This window comes from Macrobrachium nipponense, chromosome 5 (genome assembly GCF_015104395.2).
Source record: "Macrobrachium nipponense isolate FS-2020 chromosome 5, ASM1510439v2, whole genome shotgun sequence".
Classification (NCBI taxonomy): Eukaryota; Metazoa; Arthropoda; class Malacostraca; order Decapoda; family Palaemonidae; genus Macrobrachium; species Macrobrachium nipponense.
The window spans coordinates 109495766-109520765 of record NC_061107.1 but is presented as its reverse complement, the minus strand read 5'-3'; the positions used below and the strand labels follow the sequence as shown (position 1 = coordinate 109520765).

At 39.9% G+C, this 25000-nt stretch overlaps 1 protein-coding gene across 8 annotated transcripts in view; it reads left to right on the top strand.

The window, feature by feature from the left end:
- The window catches only part of LOC135215582 (SRSF protein kinase 1-like), a 335971-nt gene that overhangs the window by 274018 nt on the left and 36953 nt on the right, over window positions 1-25000 (top strand). For all 8 annotated transcript variants that reach the window (XM_064250448.1, XM_064250445.1, XM_064250447.1 and 5 more), the window contains 4 exons: window positions 7675-7762; window positions 7956-8150; window positions 17777-17939; window positions 18610-18807. In XM_064250448.1, coding sequence (XP_064106518.1) covers window positions 7675-7762; window positions 7956-8150; window positions 17777-17939; window positions 18610-18807 — 644 coding nt within the window. The remainder of the gene's footprint in view (window positions 1-7674; window positions 7763-7955; window positions 8151-17776; window positions 17940-18609; window positions 18808-25000) is intronic.

Here is a 25000-nt window from a genome sequence, read left to right as displayed (position 1 = left end):
GTTAATATGTTGAGAATAGCTTATTAAAGTGCAGTACATATCATAATATATATATATATATATATATACTATATATATATATATATATATATATATATATATATATATATATATATATATATTGGTCATTTATAACCCTAATATTGTAAAGCTGAAGATCTAGCTCAGTACAGTAGGACATATTTATTATCCATGAATGGTCAATTAATTAAGTACTAGGGACATGGTGCCTGCTATGCTGTGCTGGGCAGGAGAGTGGATGTGTCATGTTTCCCCTATCCTCCCGATTCCCTACCTACCCTGCCCACACCCAGGGTGGACAAACAGGTTTGCAGGATGAGAGTGGATGTTGCATGTCTCCCCCACATATCCCTCCCCCTCCACATGCAGTGAACAAACTAGAAAGATCAACTCTGCTTTTATTTTATAGATTTGATTGACGATAGACATGCATTGTTTCGAGTAATATATTGAGTTTATTCATGTTTATCCACCAGATACATAAAGTATAAAGAAAAGTCTAACTAGAGATATGTACCAAGGTTTTTTTTTTTTGTAGACTAAAATTGTTAACCAGAATACACCAAGGCAATGAAAGCATCTTCAACTCACGTGCATGTTGCCCTAGGTCTAAATTAAGCAAATGTGTAATAGTACCTGTAGATATTAAGTTTGACAGGTTAGAGTATTTCCCAGTCCTCAGTTCACTTGTGGGTATTGATAATATTTGTTCAGATATTGCTGTGTTGTATTTTATCAGGTCCTGATGGTTACACTTATAAAACACCATACAAACAAACAAACAATACACAGACACTTGATGTGAGGCATAACTTATATGTACATATATGTGTGTTAAGGCGTAATTTAAAAAAAAGGTTTTTTTTTTACTATAGTATCATATCTCTTCAGATAACCTGAAGGTATCCATATTTATTCAGCTTATCTATGTTCTCTCATGTCCATCTGACTGACATCAGTTATTAAGAAAGAACCGTGCCCGTTTAACCCTTTTAAGAATATTCCATTAGTTATAATTTCTTTTAGAGTTTCAGTGGAATGTTCAATACACATTTCAAATGTGCATTCAAAAAGGAAGTGCTGCACTATTATTCTAAATCTGTATCTTACATGTAATTACATAGCTATTAGTTTCATTTAATATTCCCAGCAATTTAATTCCAATTTCATGGTAATGACGCCAATATTGTGTGGGTGACACCAGTCTCGCCTCATAGTGAGGGGGCTTAGGAATGACTCGACAGACAAGTTCACTCTGTTTCTGCAACTCCTGGTGATGACATCTGGTGTCGGCAGCAGTTTTCCATTTTTTGGCGGTTATTTACTGGACTTAAGTATCCAAACCGAAAGTCAAGTAGCTTCAGTTGAAAGTTTCAGGATGAGTTTTCCTTATTTTTCTTGTTTCTTACTGAAGTAGTATATCAGTAGTTTGCTTTTGCAGCAAAATTTCTGATAATTGATTAGTAACTACTTTTGTTCATGGCAGATATAATGAAAACATTGGTTTGTCGAACCAGTGTTTACGTTTGTTACAGTACTGATTTTGTTCAATAATAACGTTTCAGTAGTGAACTTACAATCTTTGATCAGCTCATCTTTACAATGAGTAATATAAGATGTTTCTGAGTTGATAGACAAGTAGTATAATTATGTAAACATTGCATGCTCTTCTATCATTATTATCAAGTTGGTAATAATGTAAACATTGCATTAGATACCCGACTGATTTTGGTGTTGATCTTTAATTCCTCAAGTCATCTCTTCCTGGACTAGTATCTATTGTTAATAACGTTCTGGTGTGCAGTCTTTTACTCGTAACTGCAGCGAAATTGTAGTAAATTGTGAACTTTTATCACTCTTTCCTTTCCAGAATTGTGTCAGTGAAAGGTTATAATTTAGAAGGAGAGAATTTTACTTATGGGCTTTTGGAGGACTGTCTAGCTGATATCCCAGTAAAAGCAAGATTAGATATATAAAATACTAGCTGGTTACCCACCTATGTGTGTGTGTCTGTCTTTTTTTCTCTTTCTTCTCCCTAACACCTGGTCTACTCTCTCATTTTCTCTCTGTCAACCCCATTCTTAAACCATCCTCTTTGATGTCATTGATGTTTACCCTATAGTATTCTTTTCCAAATGATAAGTCATATGTATACAGAAATTTGTAAAGTAACTAAGTCTATGGGCAGAACCAGCTCTTGTTTCACAGAATCCCTTCTCACCCTTCGGAGGGAGGGGAAAGTAGAAATTTTGGGACCCTGGGGTCCTGGGGGTTTCCGGGCTCCCAAACATAGGTCTCGACCTTCCCGGGGTGGAAACCCATCTCCGTTCCAAATCTCAGTCCCGTCAGACTGACGGCCCGGGCGACCATACCAATCATACATACATACATACAAACATACATACACACATTGCCAGATATATAATAGATAAGAGGTACCTTACATTGTAAATATACAAGGACCCACCAGAGAGGGTCTCATCCCTGTAGAGAGCTGTACATATAAGCCAATCAAAGGGAACAAAATAAATGTGGCTTTAGTGGTGCCTACGCTGAGCTTGGATCGACACAGATAGCTACTAGCTAGCCTGACGACATTGTGCGTCTGGTGCTAAAGCTATTAGCTCACTTGGCACTGAAATAAACACCTGGTTAATCCCATCTTTAGTCATGTGCTTGACTCAAGCTGAAGTCATGCATTTTTCATACAGGTAACTGAGTGTCAAGCCACTCTAGCACCCAAGTTTCCATTAGCACTGAATGCCCACAAAGCTGAGCAAGCACCCAGTGGCAGCCAAGCGAGTGCCCACTGGGAGCCGAACGAGTGCCCACTGGGAGCCGAGCACTCAATATAGTATACATAAGGTACACAGGTGCCATTTACAGCTTGAATTATTTTCCTGTGGTACATGGGTGCTGAATGTTGGATAACACTGCTCTAGCTCCTTGTGTTTTTCTCTCCTGCTGCTAGCCATTTCTTTTTATCCACTTGCTCCTGTGCCTGGCTCCCTCACTTCCTTCTTGTACCATTGCCAGTTTGTGTCTGGGTTAGCAATGTTAACCCTGTAATAGTGAAGTGTTGTGCAGTGGAGGAGGTGATGTTTATCCCTCAATTCTTTTAGACATAAAGTCCCTATCAGACTCCCATGCACCTGGGAGGAGGCAAACTGGAAGTCCAAGGGAGGTCGGGGGTTACACACGAGTAGTCACCCCCTCAGTCTAACCTATTGCCGGTCCCAAGTATCTGCAGACAGCCATCGGAAAGGCGTCTTACGGATGTGTAGCGAAGGAGGTACCTATCCGGCTCCTCAGACTCCTAAACCCATTCCCTGTCAGACTCCCATGCATCCGAGAGGAGGCATACTGAAGTCCATGGGAGTCCGAAAGAGTTTGCCCCCAGGTAGTTTCCCCTCAGTTGAACCTGTTTTATGCAGGTTTCGACAGACAACCCTTGAATAGAAGCCCAGAAAGTGTGCTTGCCCTGACTTCTCAAGTTATGGATCCTAGTTTTGTGTCTGTCAGTGGAGGAGTTGGCTGTGTGTTCCAGCAGCGCTTCTAGACAAAGGTCACTGTAAACTCCCCTACATCTGGGAAGAGGCAAACCGTAAGTCCAAGGGAGGCAGTGGGGTTTGCCCACGGGTAACCACCCCTCAACTGAACCTGCTGTTCACTCCCAAGTAAATGTTCATAATTTACCATCTAGTAACTCAACTTTCGACTTGTGTAGACACAGTTGGCACTCTCAGGAGTCTTCCAGATCATTGAAAAGGCCAGCAGGCCTGGAGAGCAAGGTCCTGCTGCTGTGTAAGCACTCTAGAGATTAGGAGCTTAGTCCTGAGCCTTCTTGAAGTTTTTGGGGACCAGAAAGTGTAGTCTCCTGAGTTATTCATGCCTGTGTGTTCCTGCAAGAAGGTGTCTTAGCACCCAGTGTCTACTGAGTACCTGAGAGAAGTCAAACACGAAGCATTAGAGAAGTATTCAGTGCTTGTCTCAATGCCCGGTGAGAACCAAGCTTTCCAAGGCGGCTCGTGCAGTGTGTTTCGAGATTGGCAAACTGGGATTATGAATTCCTTTCTCACCTTTCTATGAGAAGGTACCTGCCTAATGCCACAGGGAAAGTTCCATCCCTGGAAGTTTATGCTTCATCCCAGGCGGGTTTCTACAGCCTCGTTGACTCTTTGAGAGGATCAACCTTCGCATTAGCCAAGTTTTGTTCACCTTTCCAGAAGTAGATCATCTGCTAAAGGACATATTTAAGATGTTCAAGATCTTCAGCTTGTTAGAATGGACATTTGGTACCCTATCGAAGAAGATTGAAGAATACACATCTCATGAAGACAGTACGTATTGCTGTAGATTGGTTGGGAGTTTTGTCATCCACAGACAGGGCAATTAGAGATGGTACACGAAAGCTGTCTGCCCTCTTTTCGTTTGGCATACTAAAGAAAAAAGCCCTGTGGTGTGTTTTCACCACCAAAGAAGTGCCTCTTTCACAAATATCCTCTCATCTTTTTGCTCCACTGGATCATAATGGTCTTTTTCCTACTGCTACAGTATAGATTGTAGCCTCAGAGTTACAGAAAAAGGCTACATAAGACCTTCTTACCCAGTCTGCCAGACTCCATAGGGAGTCAGGACTTACCCCCAACTATTATTCCATTTTCCAGGAGGTAGACTCGATGATCCAGAAGTAGGCCATAGCAGTAGTGAAAGACACCTCTTTGGAGGGATTTTACAGCCACCTTTTCGTCATCCCTAAGTCATATTGGTGGTTAGAGACTGTACAGAAGATTATCAATTTAGAGGTCATTCCTTACGTATTGCAGAGACCTTTACAAGTCTTGTAAATGAATCTTCTCACACCATCTTCCATACCTGGGGACTGAGTTTCTGAAGTAAGTTTCTCAGGCCTTACATCTATGCCAGATATTCCTATCCCTTTTGCAACAGAGACCTAGTTTGTTTGCATCCCTTTCTTTTCCTTTAAAGTTCTGATCATGCCCAAGCAAGGAAAAAGATAATTTGCTCATCTCCCCTGGGATTTTAGTCAAGGACAGTTGAATAGCACAAGGCCTGGATCCTTTTCTGTCTCCCTTAACCCCTTCGGGACCCTGACGTTTCTACATCATGGAGGGTGCAGTGACGCTCCCCATGATGTATATATGTCGTCATAACTCCATAGTGCAATAGGAAAGCTCATAGTGTTGGGTTATGTCTCCTATTGGTTTTTTTTAGCCTGTACACTAACACACACTAAGCTGCTGCTACTTTTTTTCAGCCAATTGTGGACATTCTTGGCTATGACATCACAGCCTCCTCATCAGTTTATGCACAGTCATGGTTGAGTTCACTCATGTTTTTTCACAATTTTATTCATTTCCTCTGATGACTTTCTTCATTTTATTTGCCTTTTTACTGCAAAAACCATGAGTGAGAACAGTAATGTCTCTTCCAAGGAATATGTTCCTTCTGAGGAAGAGTATGAGTGTGGTGACGAGCTGTCAAGTGATGAAATAAGTGAAATAAATGACATGGGAGAACGAGAGGTGGAAGGTGGGGTTATGTATGTTACCAACATATTCAAGATTCATCGTCCAACATTGTTGCCAGACTTTAGTGATGTTTTTTCAAGGATAAATCGAGCGCTTGGGGCTGCACTTTTCCTTATGCCTGGAGATTTATATAATCATTTTTTTTATGATAACATGATGAAAACTTTGTTCATGGGCTAATGAGAGAGCTGCATTCATTTTTCAAGAAAATCCCCAGAAAAAAGGGAAAATTCATGGGCTGATATTGCGAGAAGTAAAATGAAATGTTATATATGTAAAGCTTGTGTGTGTATACATATATGCTTAAAAAATCACAGTAGATGCACGTGACTTCATAAATAAGCGAATACCACGGGAAATGATAGTCAGGAATCCAAGCGCTTTCGTCTTTATTCAGACATCGTCAAGGAGCTACAGTAGCTCCTTGACGATGTCTGAATAAAGACGAAAGCGCTTGGATTTCTGACTTATCATTTCCCGTGGTATTCGCTTATTTGTATACATATATATACACATGTGTGTATATATGACTTCATATTCATTTCCATCAATATATAAAGTAGAATAGATGTTAGTATAACCTTTTCTTTCAGGGTTAAACACACACTAGGGTAAGTTGGGAAAATGCGGGATGCAGCGTCTCACCGATTATGCATCATGCGGTACCAAAGGGGATAAGAGTTTTCCAGGCATCATGTCCTTCAGGGGCCCCAGACTTCACCCTAGCTCATAGCTAGTCTGGCACCCTGCTTTCCTGGCACCAGCTTTTGGCTATGACACTAGAGCTTGCTCTGAACACCTAACAGCACTCACTTGCTGAGGAGGAAAGATTTTCCATTGCGTTTGAACGTTTAGGTTTGAAGGCTGCCCAGGAACTATGTTGTTTTAGCAAGAGCTAGCCCCTTCTGATTGGAACTCCTGATGACAACTACAGTATAATGCAAGCTTGTTCCTTGGGAGCCTGAAGTGCTATCTAGCTCTGAGGAGAATAGAGCTCTCTGCCTGGCTGGGTGGTCTGGTATTTAATAGAAAACCAGAAGCCCAGACCAGTTATAACCCAGAAAGTTATGGCAAGTACATGTCTCATCCTCTGATTAGAACATCTTGCCATTTACACTAATGGATTTTATGTTCTAAGACACTCAAATTTAGGAGAAGCATTTGCCTCCTTTGAGCAAAAGCAAAAGATATTAAAAAAGCCTCTACCTCATTTACTTTCAAGTGCTGTATATCTTGTGCATCCATTTAACATCCAACCTACTTGTAGCATGATTGTTCTTTGTTTCTCATGATTTTGAGAGCTTTTAAAAAGTGTTAGAATTTAGGCAGTACCTTGAACATTTCTGTTACTGGCATGGTATCGCAGAAGGAAGCATAGTATTCTCTCGAAGTTTAGGGATCCAGGAGGGTATAATGTAGCCAGAGTACCCAACACTTATAGTGGATTTGCTGTGGTTACTTAAGTGTAGGTGACATCATAATCTGGTTGTTTTTATTGTGGTACTGCACCCAGGTCAAAGGCAACTTGAAAGTTTGGCGAACCATTGGATAGATCTGTAGCTGCATAACTTTTGCTGATGCTTTAGTAACAAAGCTTCCCCCTTAAATGGAGGCAACCCTTGCCTCTACTGCTGTGCCATTACAGGTCAAGTTGAGCACCAACCAGAGGTAGTTTCTACTGCTAGCTCTCTTAAATAACAAGGAACAACAAACATTGTTTCAATGCTAGCAGCTATTTTATTTCTAATTCATTACATGACTTAATGCTTTGGAGTAGGGTATGTTCATATATCCCACCCCCCTATCATTGTGGGAATCAGCTATGTAATTACTTGGTAAGTTAATTGCATAAAAATTACATTTTACCAAGTAATTACATGATCAGAGCCCTCCCTCCTCCCCTCTGATGGACATAAACATAAATGGAATGAGCTTCTTAACTCCCTTGCTAGGGGGCGAGACCAGTGTCACCTACACAATATTGGTGTCGCTACTGCAAAATTTGAATCTAAACTGCTGTGAATAAGTGAAATGAATAGCTGTGTAATTACTTGGTAATTATGTATACAATTTTATTATAAAATGTAATTTTCTTTTTCAGAGCAAAACGATTTGTTGCGCTCAAGGTAGTGAAGAGTGCATCACATTATACAGAAACTGCATTAGATGAAATTAAGTTACTAAAATGTGTAAGTATATGGCTGTAAGTCTTATTACAGTATTCATAATTTTGTGAAGGCATACACTTTTCCTGTTTAGTTGTGAATCAAGTGGTTTTGCAGTCCCAAAATATAAAATAAAATGTACTAATTTTACTAAAAGTTATATATTCATGAGTAAATCGTTATGTGAATGGAAGCGACTAATTTTTCCCTCTTTCAGGTAAGAGAAAGTGATGAAAATGATCCTAAACGGGACAAAACAGTCCAGCTTTTAGATGACTTTAAAATCAGTGGTGTAAATGGGACTCACGTATGTATGGTATTTGAGGTGCTTGGGCACAACCTTCTGAAGTTTATCATTCGATCCAATTACCAGGGCATCCCTCTTGGCAATGTCAAGAGAATCATCCGACAGGTGAGAATCAAAAACATTGTCTGGAGAGAGCTTCTTAACAAAATATTCAGTGTTAGATTATTTTATCCTTTTTACTACCTATGCTAGATTATTTTATCCTTTTTACTATCTATGCTGCTTTGTTTTTTGTTTGTTTTTTGTTATTTATTCAGCCTGCTGACACTCAACCCCCCTCCCCCCCTCTGTCTTAACTCTGATGAATTTATGACTGTATTACTGTAAAACATTATTTCATCCCTCATTATTAATTCCTACGTCATAGGCCATATTGAAGTCTTTAAAGTCAATGACAAGAAACTATGATTACAGTGTATTTCGATAAATGAGTGTGTGAAATTATTTCATTGTTCATGTTTTTTATATTCATTTGATGTTCCATATATTAGATGGTAATGATAGGCGTATCATAATGAAACTTCTGTGCTGTTTTTGATATGTAATTTTAGCTTCCTTCTTGTAAATTGGCTTATGAAAATTTATCATGAATGTTGTGGTGCAAGAACTAGTAAAGAAAGTACAAGCAGTCCCTGGCTTACGGCGTTCCAAGGTTACGACGCTTTTCAATTATATTCATCATAAGGTATTTCCAGGGTTACGGCGCCAATCTGATGGAAGAAATATGACTCCAAAAATGCAAAATAATCAATAATTGAAGTTTTTTATGGAAAATGCAATAAAAATGCATTTCATGTATGCAACTTACCAAGTAGTTACATAGCTATAGTTTCTAAAACCGTCGGCAGCTAGAATTTTTGAAATTCGCTGTAGCGCTAGTTTGTTTTTGTCAGGCGATACACACACACACACACACACACACACACACACACACACACACACACACACACACACACACCCCACCCACCCACTATCGGGGGAGAGAGGAACCAACACCATAAGAAAATCAGTTGTTTCTGGCAGCTGGTACTGTTAACACAGTTTCAGTAGTTAGCGGAATTTTTGGAATTCTTTGCCGTCGCTCATTGTTGGAGTTATTTGGTGAAGTACTCTGAATATTGGTAGCTTTTGTTTTTGGTGATTAGCTTTTAGGAATTGAAATAGTTTTAAATACTTTTGCACCAAAATTCACTAGTTTTGAATTAGTCTACATAATGTCAGACACTAGTTCATCTGGGATTAGGTACGTATTGCAGTAAAGGCTGCAATACTAGGATCGCTAAAGCGGGTAATGATCCACATTCAGTTTGCACAGGTTATAGGGGACAGACTTTTACTCCAGTAATAACCCTTTAACGCCGATTGGACGTATTAAACGTCGATATAAATTAGCCATTACATAAAGTTTTATATATGGAAATGTGCACAATTTCATGTAAAATACAACAAAAAAAACAACCCATAGTTGTAGCTTTTATGGGTTTTGAAATATTTTCATATAAATATAATGATAAGTGCCAAAATATCAACCTTCGGTCAAGTTTGACTCGATAAAAATGGTAAAAAAACGCAATTGTAAGCCAAAACTCTTACATTCTAGTAATATTCAATCATTTACCTTTATTTTGCAACAAATTGGAAGTCTCTAGCACAATATTTCGATTTATGGTGAATTTATAAAAAAAAAAAAAATTTCCTTACGTCCACGTGGTAACTCTTCCGAAAAAAATCTGAAATTTTTTCGTCCGATTGTCTTAATGTTTCCACCATTTTAAATTATCCGTTACATGAAGTTTTATATATGAAAATGTGCACAATTTCATGTAGAATAGAACAAAAAATAACCCATGGTTGTAGCTTTTATCAGTGAAATATTTTCATCTAAATAACGATAAGTGCCAAAATTTCAACTTTCGGTCAACTTTGACTCTACTGAAATGGTGAAAAAACGTAATTGTAAGCTAAAACTATTACATCCTAGTAATATTCAATCATTAACCTTTATTTTGCAACAAGTTGGAAGTCTCTAACACAATATTTCGATTTATGGTGAATTTATTAAATAAACTTTTTCCTTACGTCCGTGCGGTAACTTCCAAAAAAATCATAAATTTTTTCGTCCTATTCTCGTAATGTTTGCACCATTTTAAATTAGTTGTTACATAAAGTTTTATATATGAAAATATGTGCAATTTCATGTAAAATACAACTAAAAACAACCCATGGTTGTAGCTTTTATCAGTTTTGAAATATTTTCATGTAAATAATGATAAATAGAAAAAATTTGTCCTTCGGTCAACTTTAACTCGACCGAAATGGTCGAAAACTGCAATTGTAAGCTACAACACTTACAGTCTAGTAATATTCAATCAATTACCTTCATTTTGCAACAAACATGAAGTCTCTAGCACAATATTTCGATTTATGGTGAATTTTTGAAAACGGCTTTTTTTTACGTCCGTGCGATACAAATTCATGCATCATTTTGTGATAGTATTTTCTCTGTGTTGCCTTGATCGTTTTACAATGTATTATATACCAAAATGATCGCAATTTAGTGTACAATACAACAAAAAAATTAACTCATTAGCTTTAACCGTTTTGTTCACTGCGCGATTTGTATACAATTATATATGAAATTTTTTTTTTGCGCTGTCATATATCCCAATATTTATATACGATAATATTTTTTTTTATTTCTGATGGTTGCACACTAAACTTCAGGCAATGACAAAAAAAGGAGCCAAAAATGAACTCTTAATCTTAAAAACTAAGCATGCTGTGATTTTTGAAAAAAATATTTTTTCCGCTTCGGCGCTCGCTCGGGAACGCCGCCGGCATATGGGAGACGTTTTTCAAAATACCGCTTCGGCGTTTAAGGGTTAATTGGGATCAAAGAACTTGGTAGATCTTGACTAGTTACATGAACAAGTTGGAGGGAGATGAAAAGAGAAAAGTGGCTTCTAGAGCTAAACCAAAAAGCTTAGTTAGTCAGGAATTGTCTAATGATAATTTATCTCTTTCTGAACCTTCCCCTCCACCTGTCATTCCCAGTCCTAATCTTGGCTCTTTCACACCCGTACCCAATGCTGTGGCCAATTTAGAAACAAGAGTCGATTAGAAATTTTCGATCGTGCTCCAAGCAATGGAGAAATTAGGAGCGTCCATGAAAACCCTAATGGACAAGGTAAGTGGTGAAGTGAGTGCAAGTGCAAGTGTTGTGGAGGAGGTGGCTGTTCGGCCCACTGATTCTCCTAGGCAAAGGTCCCTGTCAAACTCCCAAGAACCTGGGAGGAGGCATACTGGTTGCCCAAGGGAGGTCAGTGAGGTCTTCCCACGAACAGTCGCCCCCTCATGAGATTCTGTTGACAAATCTCAGATCGCAATGGAACGCCATTGGAAAGGCGTCTCTAAAGGAGTACCGGTCCTTAAAGCCTAACAAGGAGCCAATTTTACTGGGATTATTTGATATTAATTTTAAATTAATGCACGGTATTTCAGTTTCAATAATTTGTTTCAGTTTATGCAAAAATTTGGAGTTAAAAATATAAGGGATTGAAGCATACGTACATAAGTTTTTTCGGAACATTAAAAACCGGTGTGGCAGGATGAAAATAATTAGTTAAAAGTTTGTTGACGGTTCTAAAAACTAGATCTTTGGGAAATGAATTTTGTTGAAAGAAAGTAGTTAAAAATTCAATCTCATGAAATATGGCCCAACTGGACGAGTATCTAAGAGCCCTATATACTAAAGCCCAAAACACAGTGCTCTGAACATCGTTGGAGATCATCCAATCCCCTTGACGGATTGATGAAAGAACAAACTGATTCGTCTCCATCTTGAACTTGTCTTCTGCACATAAAGGTTCAGAGTGCTTGTGTCCAATACAGGTCTCCATCCCCCGATGACTTGGGCAAGAGGGACAAAACCTCCTCCGAAAGGGCGATGAACTTCCTTGAATTTTCAGAGTAAGCTGTCAAAGCTATCGGAGAGCCGGATAACGGTGGTTTTCCCTTGAACGGAATATCGCTCCCCTTGCTTCCCATTCTTCACAAAACTGATGGAGCCTTGCTCCTGGTGGTGCACGAAGGACTGATACACTACTTCTTGGTCGAGGGGTTGGTTGAGGATTTTTAAATAGATTTAAGGGTGAAAAGTGCTCTGCCCTTTGATCTTGGGAAATATCTACCGAATCCCCTGCCCCGAAAGGGTTGTCCTCGGCTGGCTGACGAGGGGCGTACACTAGGGATATTTTCTCTAGTCCATTTAGTGGATTGCAAGAGAAGATCCTGTGTTGCTTTCTTCTGCAATTCAGAGGCAACTACTGGAAACAGGTGCTTCTTATTCAAGGGCGAATACAACAAGGCAGACTTTCAAGTACGAGATACTCCCTTGGATGTAAAAGAACACCATAGCTCTCTCTTCTTTAGGATACCTAACATGAAGAGAGAGGCTAGTTCTGCAGAACCATCTCTAATCCCCTTATCTAAACAGGAGATCACTCCCGAAATGTCTGTAAAAGCTTCCTCACTCAACATTGAATAGCTCTTGAGTTTACGTCCCAAGGCTCCTACTGTCCAGTCCAGGAAACTAAAAACTTCAAATACCCTAAAGATATTCTTAACGAGGTGGTCTAACTCTGATGCCGTAAACATTATCTTGGTCGAGTTGAAAGCCGATCTCGTCGAGTCAATAAGCGCGGAGAAGTCTCCCTGGGCGGAGGCAGACACACCCAAAGAGAGAGCTTCTCCGGTTTCGTAATACAAATATCTCCTCGTTGAAAGATGAGGAGGAGGGAAGCAGAAGTTAACTTTGCCTTGATATCTCTTATCCTCAAGCCAAAGGTTAATTTCCTTCAATGCTTTTCAAGCCGAAAAGGGCAGTACTAGTTTCGGTAAATTCCTGGACTTCCTGGTTGTCTCTCATGTAAGACGACACTGGAGACGTGGGGGTCACTGGCAAGAATGAATCTGAAAAATGTTCTACAAAGTAAAAATGTAAGGCTTTGTAGGCAGTGAGAGAAGACTCTTTATCCTCCTCGTCTCCTTTCTCTTCTTTGTCGGCTGAAGAAATAGGTGATAAAGTCTCTACAGGTTGGATAGGGGGCGCCGCAGATTGAATAAAGTCCAAAATGCTGTCTAACTTATTCTGGATGGCTGACAGGGAAGGTTCGGGGGCAGCCATCACCTGAAGTCCTGTCGGTAAGCCCAAAGCTGAAATTGATGACACAGACTGTCTGAGCGCTTCATACTGGTCCCTCTGTGCACTTGGTTGCATGTATACCTGTGGATGCTCGGGTGCTCTTGGGCGCTCAGGTGCTCGTGGATTCTCGGGAGCTAGTGGACACTCGGTCGCAACTGTGTTCCTGGGCGCCAATGGACGCTCGGGAGCCAATGTTGGTCTAGTGTCGCCGGGGAAGTTCCGGCAAACTGTCGCGCCAATGGGTGCTCGGGAGTCGGTGGGTTCTCATACTCCGAACGCTGAATCTGTCTCCCAGGAGTCTCATGAATTACCGGAGAGACTGATGGTAGTCTTACCTGTCCTTCAGTATTACAGGTGTGGACCGGTGCTGAAGACATCTCCGGAAGTCTACTCTTCCCCGTACTCTTCACCTCTGAACGTCTGCCAGAGGAAGACTTTCTTGACAATGACTTAGACTTAGAGGATGTGATCCTCTCACTGCGACGTCCCTCTCCTGCTGTATCCTGAGAGAATCTCTCTGGAGAGCCCCAAAAACTACACGCAGGCTGTTCTTTTCGGAAAGGGCTAGCCTTTTTACAAGGGACTGGAGAGGGAGACAACTTACAAGCCCTCCTTTTCAATGGACGGGACTCGTCATGGAAATGCCACTGGCGCCTGGGAGAGGACTCCCCGGAGCTGGAAGCACTAGACGACAGCGCGTCTATAAGTTTACATGCCCAAGATGTCCTGGTACTTATATTGGATCAACGAAAAGGTTGTTGCAGATGCGTTATTACAGTCACTTAGGGTTGAGTTTTAGAACGGGGCAAAGATTGAGCAGACCAGAACATTCAAATATAAAAAAATCATGCTATCAATTGTAAAATTGAGGTCAAGAAGCAGCACTTCTCCATATTAGGGTATTCTAAGGATGCAGATTATCTGACTACCTTAGATTCATTATACAGTAGTACCTCGAGATACGAAAGGCTCAACTTATGAAAAATCCAAGTTACGAAAGCCAATGCGAAAAATTTTACTGCTCTACATACGAAAAGTTTTCAAGATACGAAAGGTTTCTGAAAGTCCGAGATTCGCCCGATAACAATTTTGAAACTCGCGCCGCACGCCGCCATCTTAGTGCTAGTAGACTCGCCACCATCCTCCTGCTCTCCCATTGGTTCCTGATGCTAGCCAAGCCATGAGATCCTTCTCTCTGATTGGACAGCATCCCTCCCATCATGCATTTTCTATACGTACGCGCTGACGTCCCTTAGCTCGGCCACTCCGCACCCGAAACTTTACCGTACGCAATCGGCATTCGTTCGCTCCAACGATTTCGTTTAGTAACGTAAATTCGTTAGTGATTTCGTTGCAGTACATATTATCGTGTTGTGCGAAGACTGTATTATTACGTATTTCTGTAACTTGACATAAATTAACGTAGTCATGGGTCCCAAGAAAGTTGAAATTCACGGAAAGAAGCGCATGCTGTCTCTGGAGACAAAGATGAAGATCATAAAGAAGTACGAAGCTGGTATGCGATTGAGTGTGATCGCAAAGGAATACGGCCGTAATCCGTCGACAATAGGCACCATCCTTAAACAGAAGGATGCCATCAAAGCAACTACACCATCGAAGGGCATCACTATTTTGTCCAGCAAGAGGAGCCATGTGCACGACGAGATGGAACGGCTGCTCCTCATCTGGATAAAAGACAAAGAAATCGCTGGCGATACAGTAACGGAGACAGCAATCGCTCACAAGGCCAGTGCTATTTTCGGCGATTTGATTGCGCAGGCGGAAGACGAGGGAGGGGAAGGGACTTCAACGCCAACCCCAGAGTTCAAGGCTTCGCATGGCTGGTTCGAGAAATTTTGTAAACGGAGTGGCATCCATTCGGTGGTGCGTCATGGGGAGGCTGCCAGCTCGGACACGAAAGCGGCCGAAGCCTTTAAAAAGACGTTTGACGAGATGATGACCAAGGAAGGCTTCAGTTCTCAGCAAGTCTTCAACTGTGATGAGACTGGCCTTTTTTGGAAAAAAATGCCTCGTCGGACATACATCACGGAGGAAGAGAAGAAGCTACCCGGGCATAAGCTATGAAAGACAGGCTTACGCTTCGCACTTTGTTCGAACACCAGTGGGATTGCAAGGTGAAGCCCCTACTGGTGTATCACTCCGAGACTCTTCGAGCCTTCAAGGCCCACAAAGTGTGAAGGAGAAGCTTCCAGTGATGTGGAGGGCGAATGGCAAAAGCCTGGGTAACGAGGCTTTTGTTTCACCGGAGTGGGTAAATCTGTGTTTCGGCCCGACTGTGAAGAGTTTTTTTGGAAGAGAAGCGCCTCCCCCTGAAATGTCTGCTGGTGTTGGACAATGACCCTCCCCACCCTCCTGGCCTCGAGGAAGATATCCTAGCGGAGTATTCCTTCGTTAAGATTCTTTTTCTTCCGCCCAACACCACCCCTCTCCTCCAGCCCATGGACCAGCAAGTGATAGCGAACTTTAAGAAGCTGTACACGAAACATCTTTTCAAGGAAGTTTCGACATCACCAATACCACAAACCTCACATTGCGTCAATTTTGGAAGGAGCATTTTGACATCGTCATTTGCATCCGACTCATTGACCTAGCTTGGCAGGAGGTTTCGAGGCGAACCTTGAATTCCTTGTGGAGGAAACTCTGGCCTGATGCCGTATCCGCCAGAGACTTCGAGGGATTCGACGTGGGCGAAGCTGGTACTGCAGAGTCAGAAACAGTTGATGATCCCGAAACTGTTTTGGAACCAGATCTTGATGAGATCGTTGCACTCGGCAAGTCCATGGGGCTGGTCGTCGACGAGGACGACATCAACAACCTTCTCGAGGAGCACCAAGAGGAGCTTACGACGGATGACCTGAAGGAGTTGGAGGCCATGCAACTTAACGTCGTTCAAGAGGAGTTCTCTAGCAGCGGCGAGGAAGAGGAGGAGGAGCCTATGACAACGGCAGAAAATTAAGGATATTCTAGGCGGGCTTTTCATAAAGTGCAATTGTTTTAATCGAAAAAGACACCCCGAAAAGGCTCACACAGGTCGTACGCTTGCGCAGTTCGATGACGTTGCTTGAGTCGTTTCAGGAACATTGTGAAAAGTAGGCAGAAGCAATCTTCCTTGGATCGTTATTTTTTAAAGAGGCCCTCAGCATTAGCAGGAGTAAGCAAAAAGGAAGAACCAAGTGATAAAAAACAGAAAGTTGAAAGCAAAAAGGAAGAACCAAGTGATGAAAAACAGAACGTTGAAAGCGGTGATGAAGTTGAAATTCTGTAAAAAAAAAAAAAAAAAAAAAAAAAAAAACCTAAAAACCACGTAAAAAAAAGTAAAAAAAAAGTTAAAAATAAAAAAAAGAAAAAAAAATGTTTACGTAATTTCTAGATTTTTGTTAGTTAAGTGTTACAGTTTTGTTAAGGTGTTTCGTAAATTTTAGTTTTATGGTTTTCCTTAAATTTTTTGTGTGTTTTCGTTAAGTTAAGTGTACGTACGTACGTACGTTATCTGCCGTTTGTCCTCCTCCTCCTCTGCCGCCACTATCGGAGATAGCCTCACTCGAAAGGGGTAAGCTTCCACATTTTACGTTACAGTAAAAATAATATTTCTTTTGTACACTAAATACACTTTATTTACAGGTTTCGATTTTTATTCTTAATTTATTTAGGTATTGAATGGTCCAAATTGTTGTAGTATTTCATTGTTTATAGGTCAATTTAGCTTTATTATGAAATTTAATGGGGTGTTTTTGGAGGGCTTTGAACGGATTAGCCATTTTACATGTAAAATGTGTTCCAAGGTACCACTATATATTAAAAGACTCGTTCCATCGTTAAACGGTGGCTGCTCCTCTGCTCAACTATATCTGGCATAGCCGTCTTTGGAGGTTCTTGTTCCTTCTTTGGTCATTCTATCTTCTCTCTTTGTACCTGAAGGTTGGTGTAACAGCAGTTGTTTTTACTTTGCTTCTTTTTAGTCTTTTAATGTTTTTAATTGTCATTTTAAGAATCCTGTGTATTTTTAGTATTTTTAATGTTATTATTTTGTCATTTTTCAGACTGATGATGCACATAGTCATGTGCGAAACGTTTCTTAATGAATATATCTTTTAAAACATCCATGTGTCTTTTTGGCATTCCTGAATTGATATAATATATATATAGTATAATATATATATTATATATATATATATATATATATATATATATATATACACATATATGAATCAGTCTGTGTATGTATAAATAAATACTGTAAATGATTAACCTTTCAGGACTATTGGGATTAAACTGGGATAGTATTTAATTGTCAGTAATGAAGAATTTAATTTGTTGAATTTTAACACTTAAATAGTCATGCTTGAATAGTATTAATAGAGTATCTTATTTTTGTATTACTGGTGTGTGGCAGTATATCAAATTAGTGAAATTTTTACAGTTCATTTTACTTTGAGTGCACATTTATAAAAGTGATGAGATTGTTAGACGATAATTCATGATTTTAAGGAGTGTAATTCTTTTGTAGGTGCTTGAAGCCTTGGATTACTTACATGCCAAGTGTAAGATTATCCACACTGACATCAAGCCTGAAAACATCTTGATGTGTGTGGATGAGTCATATATCAGAAAATTAGCATATGAAGCCACACAGTGGCAGAAAATGGGGCTAAAACTTCCTGGTTCTCTAGGTAAGATATCTTATTGTTTTTGCATGGTTACTTGGACATAACAACCATGTATGCTGATACAGCAATGTGTATAGTTTTCAAATTGTATATGATGTACTGTAAAGAAGTCATATATATATATATATATTATATATATATATATATATATTATATATATAATATATATATTATATATATATATATTATACACACACATATATATATATATGCATCTGATTTATTCTGTCAATTGTGATCGCATGTAGAACAAGTTACTTGATAATGAAAGGTTAATAGCTTTGTGTGACTTTGAGTTGCTAAGAAGAGTCTGTGACTGGTGTTAGTGATCTCAACTAAATGTTTTGTCCATTATATTGGTGTTAATAAGATGATGCTGCCATTGACCTTATCAAATTTGGTTGTCCACCTTGTCAAAATGAAGACCATTTTGCATTTTGAAATGACAGTAGAAATTGGAAGCATGGATTGAAGAGTGTAATTTCCAGATAAATAATGTTATTGTTGTTATTATAGTTATTATTAGATCATTTTCCTAGATCATTGGATAATATAAAGCACTTCACTTTCGAGATGAGGTGAAGAATTCTGCACTTAGTTGTGTTATAAAGATCAAATAAATTACTCTTTTCGGTGTCATTATTGCTGAATTGCTTTCATCATTTTTTAACAGTAAGTACAGCTCCAAAGCATTACTCTCAGCCTGATCCAAATGCAAAAATGTCTAAAAATAAGAAGAAAAAGTTGAAGAAAAAACAGAAAGCTAAACAAGCACTTTTAGAGAATCAAATGAAGGAGTTGGAAGCACTAGAAGAAAAAGAAGCACGACAGGCCTTGGAAGCATGTGACCTTGTGACACCAAATGCCTCAGGTATGTAGTATTTTGATTTATAGAAAGTATGTTTAAGATGTGCTAGGTACTGCAATGTGAATTTGTAATCTTTAAATGATGTGTACCATCCTTCACAGATGACTGATTTTGGTTTTGCAAGATAAGGTTAATGTTGATCTTGTGATGTATCTTAGAAGGCAAATTAGCCTTATTATGAGAGGAGGTTTGCAAGGTTCACCAGTTTTGAAACATCATCAGAGGTTTCTGTTGGGATGCCTTCTTATATGGAGTATACTACAGCTCATGTGCTGAACTGGCTGAAATTTGGATAGCAAGACAGGTAACAGAGGAGGAGGGGTTTATCATACTTTTTAAACTACAGCGACCACTGCAACCTCTGCTGCCAGATGATATACAAATTATTGCTGCACTCTCATCTCTTGTTTGCCTGTGGTTTAGATGAGTACTATTTTCATGTGTTTATATGCTACTGCTAGTTTCTGCTTTTGTTGTGTTTTGTATATAGTAAGCTTTGCTAGTTTATTCCTGTGAAGATTCAATAGGATCAGTTCTGCTGTGAAATTGGTGGCTGACTTGGTAGTCAATTCATGTCTTCTCTAGTAGAGCCTGTTTTTATGTGTACACCCTGCTGAGGAATGGAATGTACTCTTCTCCTCAATGGGAGCAATATAGAAAGTGAAGAAAGCCTAAAGGGGCCCTCCAGCTTCCCTTCATGGCAGGCTACATTTGAAATGATGCAAAGTTCTTCTAGAGCATTCCAAATGCCTGCTACCATTCCCCTTCCCCCTCCCCTAGTACTTCCACTTATGAGTAAGGCTTTTTATTTATTCCATTAGGCCCATTCATCCCTTCCTGTATGGTGAGGAGGTGGTAACTGTGCTCTCTCAGCCTTCTTTGATTACTCCTTTAGCTGGAGATGTGGAGGTGCCAATTTTCCCTATACAGTTCCCCTCCCTCCCCAGTGTATACTAGATCATCTTGGGAGAGGGAGGAATGTCATTGGGGAGGAGGGGGGAGATCCCAACCCATGGCTGCTTGTCATCCTTTCCATCTTATTCCTTATTGTCTTCATCTGATGACCAGTAACTAGGAGAGATCCAAGACTTACAATGACGACTCTTGCTATCATTATAGCATCATTGCTTGTTGCACAGCAGGGACCATAAGTCACCTTTAGGTGACTCATGTTTGTTGCAGAGACACAGTGCTACCTCCTGCTTGTCTTTAGTCAGGAGACTTTCTCTGGCTTTCTGGGGCTACAGGAATAGTGCTTCTTCCTCCCATCATCTCTGATCCTGGTCTCCTCAGAATAATTGTTCTTCCTGGGAGTCGGATCATTCTTAGAGGACTCCTGCAAGAGAGGGTAGCTGCTTATGCTCTGGAAGTGGAACCATTGGTAAGGTTACCACGTTGAGAGCTTTTCTAATTACACTTTTTCAAGGTATGTCACTAAAATGTGATACTATTTGGATATTAATGAAGAGTAATGTTATAAAGATTTGTCAAAAAATTCAGTGCAGCAAACTCACAGTGCTGTTAAAGACATAAAGGAAAAAGAGAATTTTCACTTTCAAGAGGCACAAGATAATGCTTTATTTAGTAGGTATCCTATAAAGGGAGTTTTGAAATATTGCCATGTCTGTACATTTACAACCAAAAAGGGTCAAATGCTCCTTCAGCAGTAAATTGTATGGAAGGAATCCCTGAATTCAACTGTTGTAAAAGCTTATATATTTCTTAATTTAAAGGCCATACACAAAAATTGTCATGAACATACCAAGACAGTAACAAGTTTTTGATAAAATACTTTTTAAAAACTAATCAACAAATTCCATGTAGATGTCACTGAAATAGGGATTCCCATTTGCCATTCAAAATTTTTGTTCATAAAAATTCCCATTAATAATAAATCTGCAATCTTTAATGCTTTTAACTATAAAATACCCTGTACCCCTTAAGTAAATGCTTACAACTGCCTATGTTAATAGTTCACTGCCAAATCTAATTGTTTAAACAAAAAGCAAAAATATACCTTAAATTATCATACTAGAGAAATTTAATATTTCAAACAAAAATACACCCCAAAGCATTTTCCTAAAACACCCAAAGTCATCTTATATTACATTCTTACAACTGTTACTCTTAAACCTTAAATGGACAGGCATCATCTTATGAGCATCTTAAACAGGTTTTGAGTGATGGACAGGATAACTCATATGAGTATTGATATTACGTGCCATAAGATTTGGATGAATTTAGTGATAAAGATCTTCATATCACTTCAGTGATCCTTAAATGACTAATGCCAATTGTAGTAGCACAACACAGGACAGAGGGCAATCAGTATGCCTCAAGACTTGTTGGGGGACATATTGCCCCTCTATCCCATGACTTCTCTTTATTCATTGCTCACAAATATATCCAGGAATTGCTGTTGGTTTTATATCTTCTTTTATGATAGTATGTCCATAGTAATTTTGCAAAGAAATGCTAGAAAAACTTGTATACATCACAAAAAGTTACTGCATTTCCCCATCTCGGTTAATCTTGAAATATTTTACAATAAAAGGGATTTTGACGAAGGAAAAATCTATTTCTGGGTGATTGGCTCGTGTCGCCCTATGAAAGGATCCTTAATATCATTCTTTCTAGGTAAAATTAATCTAAAATTACCAGAGAAAAACAAAATTAAGAAAATGTCAGTAAAACTGACTCGCTCACTCTTAAAAAGAAGTGGTCGGGGTATGGTAATAGGGCGGGGCGAGTGGCGGAGGGAACACTACCACGAGACATTCACAATTAGAACGTTCCAATCAGAATCCCCACAAGAGAGAGCTGATACCAACGGGCGATGCTTCCGCTACTACTACTACTAGAGGACGCCACGGACAGCAGCGCCCCTAGCGGACATCCTTAATCTAAAAACATCTTGTCCTGCATGGGGGGGTAAACAATACAGGGTGGGTTTCATAGGGCGACACGAGCCAATCACCCAGAAATAGATTTTTCCTTCGTCAAAATCCCTTTTCTGGGCTCAGCTCGTGTCGGCCTATGAAAGAGTACCAGAGAAACAGACAAGATGGGAAAAAAGGACAAATGAAAAGCAGTTGTAAAATGAGGGATATAATATAGTAAATCAATTACAGCAATATAAACTAAGTACTAATTAATCTAACTTATTCTAACAGTAACATGAAAAGAACGTTAGTAATGTAAGTACTTAAAATTACAGTAACATAGTAAATTATAATAATGCAGTGTAATATTAACAAAATAGATTTACTTAGATAAATTATTTACAAAATATACAAACACATTGTGTCCTACCCTAGCATAAAAATAAGGGTAGGTACACTGAAGTACATTATCAGTACAAAGTGTGGATGCCCCTAGCAAAAAAATAAGGGACAATCCACTAGTATGATTTCAGCGGCTAAGGCTAGGATATCCGAGTAGCATGGCGATAGGGTGAGGCATGTTGGATGAGGTAGGTAGAAAGGAGACCTGGATCTGTACTACGACTACTATACAGTATCAGGAGAAACGATGTTTCCCGCTGCTACTGCTGAAAATTTTAAAGATTCCAAGGACTTTAGATAATGACGTTTAAAGACTGTCGGAGATTTCCATCCAGTATACTTTTTTTAAGATCTTCAAAGTTCATATGTTGAAAGTAATTAATTGAGGTGGCTACTCCCCTGATATCATGTGCTTTTTGGGAATGAATCAGGATTGGCTTGTTTAATGAAGTAAAGGATTTGTTGTCTAATACCTTTTACTGACAAAGTACCACCTTTTTTCTCTCATGAAGAGAGAACCTGAGGATCTTGAGGATGTACGAGATAGAAAGGCTCTTAAAGTTGATACTGGGCAGAGAGAAGGGTCCTTGGGGAAAGTGGGATGACTTTCCAAGGGGCCCACCTTGCAAGAGGATCCTCATTTTTAGCTAAAAAGCTACGATCCGGAGCAAGCAGAAAACTTCTCCTGAGGGGAGGAATTCCACATGACCCGCATCTCTGGATAGAGCCGACAGTTCTGAAATTCTAGCTCCTGAAGCTAGGCTTAATAAGAATAATGTCTTTCTAAGAAGCATTATGAATGTACAAGACGAGTGTCAGTATCTTGAAAGCTAGTTGAGGAACATCATTTTAAGAACCATGAAACTGCAGTAGGCCTTTGAGAAGGTCTAAGTCTAGCACAGGCTTTAGGAATAGACGTGAAAATAAGATTCAGTCAGATCTATCTGAAAACCTAACTGAAAGATCTTCTTCAAAGCCGATTTATGAGTAGTAATAAGTGCTAGCTGCTAAACCTTTTTCAAACAAGGATCTGAAAAAAGGAAGGTATAGCTAGATTAACTGTCATGGTTGTAGTGTTTGATTATTTTTCAGGAAGGATGCTAATTTTTTTAACAGCTGAGTCATATTGTCTAATGGTTGACTCTCTCTTATCTGATTCTAGGAAGAGAATATTTTGTGATCAATATTAGCATCTTTATTAGCCGCAAAACTTCATGAAGTCCATAAAGTTAGGGTCTGAAGAATTCCTGAGGAAGCGAACACAGTCCTCATTTGTACTGATTGTGACAGCTTGGGATTGGAATCCGTTGAGGTCAGAGACCAATTCCAGAAGAAGAGGATACCAGTTGCTCTTGGGCCAGTCCGGTGCAATCAGAGCTACTATTCCTTTTGAAAGTCCTCAGCTTGCTTAAGACTTTCAAGAGAAGATTCACTGGAGGAAAAACATAAATTTTTCTCCACTGATCCCAATCTAACGACAGGGCGTCCGTGGCATAAGCCAGAGGGTCCAGGTTGGGGGCCACATAGCAAGGGAGCTTGTGGTTCGCTTGTGAGGCGAAGAGATCTACTTGGAGACCTGGGACTCTCCGGCATATCCACTGGAATGACCCGTCGTCTAGGGACATTCTGATTCCAGAGGAACTGACCAGGACAAAAGCGTCTGCTATCACATTTCTTACCCCCGCCAGGTGAGTGGCGGACAGATGCCATTTGTGTTTGTGCTAGGGCAAAGATGGCTATCATGACATGGTTCACATGCTTGGATTTGGACCCTCCCCTGTTGATGCAATGAACTACCACTGCACTGTCCAAAACTAGCCTTTAGATGAGACTTTTTCGGGGGAAGCAGTCTCTTCAAGGTAAGAAATACTGCCATTGCTTCCAGAACGTTTATGTGGAGCTGGCGAAATTGAACTGACCAAGTCCCCTCCCCTGAACCTGTTTGGAACTGAGAATATCCCCCCCAGCCGGACAGGGAGGCATCCGTGTGAATGGTTAACACTGGAAGGGGATATTGAAGGGGTACCCGCTTGGCTAAGTTCTTTACTTTGACATGGACGAGTTGATTGCGAAGGATCTGTGGAATTACTGACAACTTGTCTCGAGATTTGGTGTTTGCTCTCGATCGCCAAACTCGATTTATATCTTTTAGCCTTGCTTTCAGGAGGATATCTGTTACCGAAGCAAACTGAAGGGACCCTAGGATTCTTTCCTGGTTTCTCCTTGATGTTTGTTTGCATTTGAGAAATTGCCTGCAGATTTTTGCTATTTCCTTCCGTTTGGCCACTGAGATTGACAGATTGTGGGAAGACAAATCCCATTGGGATTCCAGCCACTGAAAACACGAGATCCGGGGTAAGTCTGGATTTCGTTTTGTTTATCTGGAACCCCAGATGTTCCAGAAAAGTGAACTACCTTTTTGGTGGCTTTGAGACATTCCTCGACAGTTGGTGCCAGATCAACCAATCGTCGAGGTATGCTGCTACCATGATTCCCTGAGTTCTCAATTGCTGCACAACCACTTCTGCTATTTTTTCGTGAATACCCTGGGGGCTACATTCAGACCGAAGGGCATCACTTTGAATGAGAATGTCTGAATTTCCTAGCCTGAAATCCTAGGAATGGGCGGAAGTGTCTGGCTATAGGGATATGATAGTATGCGTCTGTAAGATCGATGGAGCATGTGACGGCTCCACGCGGAAGTAAAGGTCCTTACTTGCGAGAGGGTAAAGCATCTTGAACTTGTCGCAACGAATGAAAGAGTTTAGCTTTGACAAGTCTAAGATTACCCTTCTTTTTGTTGAGCCTTTCTTTGGCACGCTGAATAAGCGACCTTGAAATTTTAGATGCTTGACTCTCGCAATAGCTCCTTTCTGAAGGAGTTCCTCCGCGTATCTGTCAATTCCTTTGAT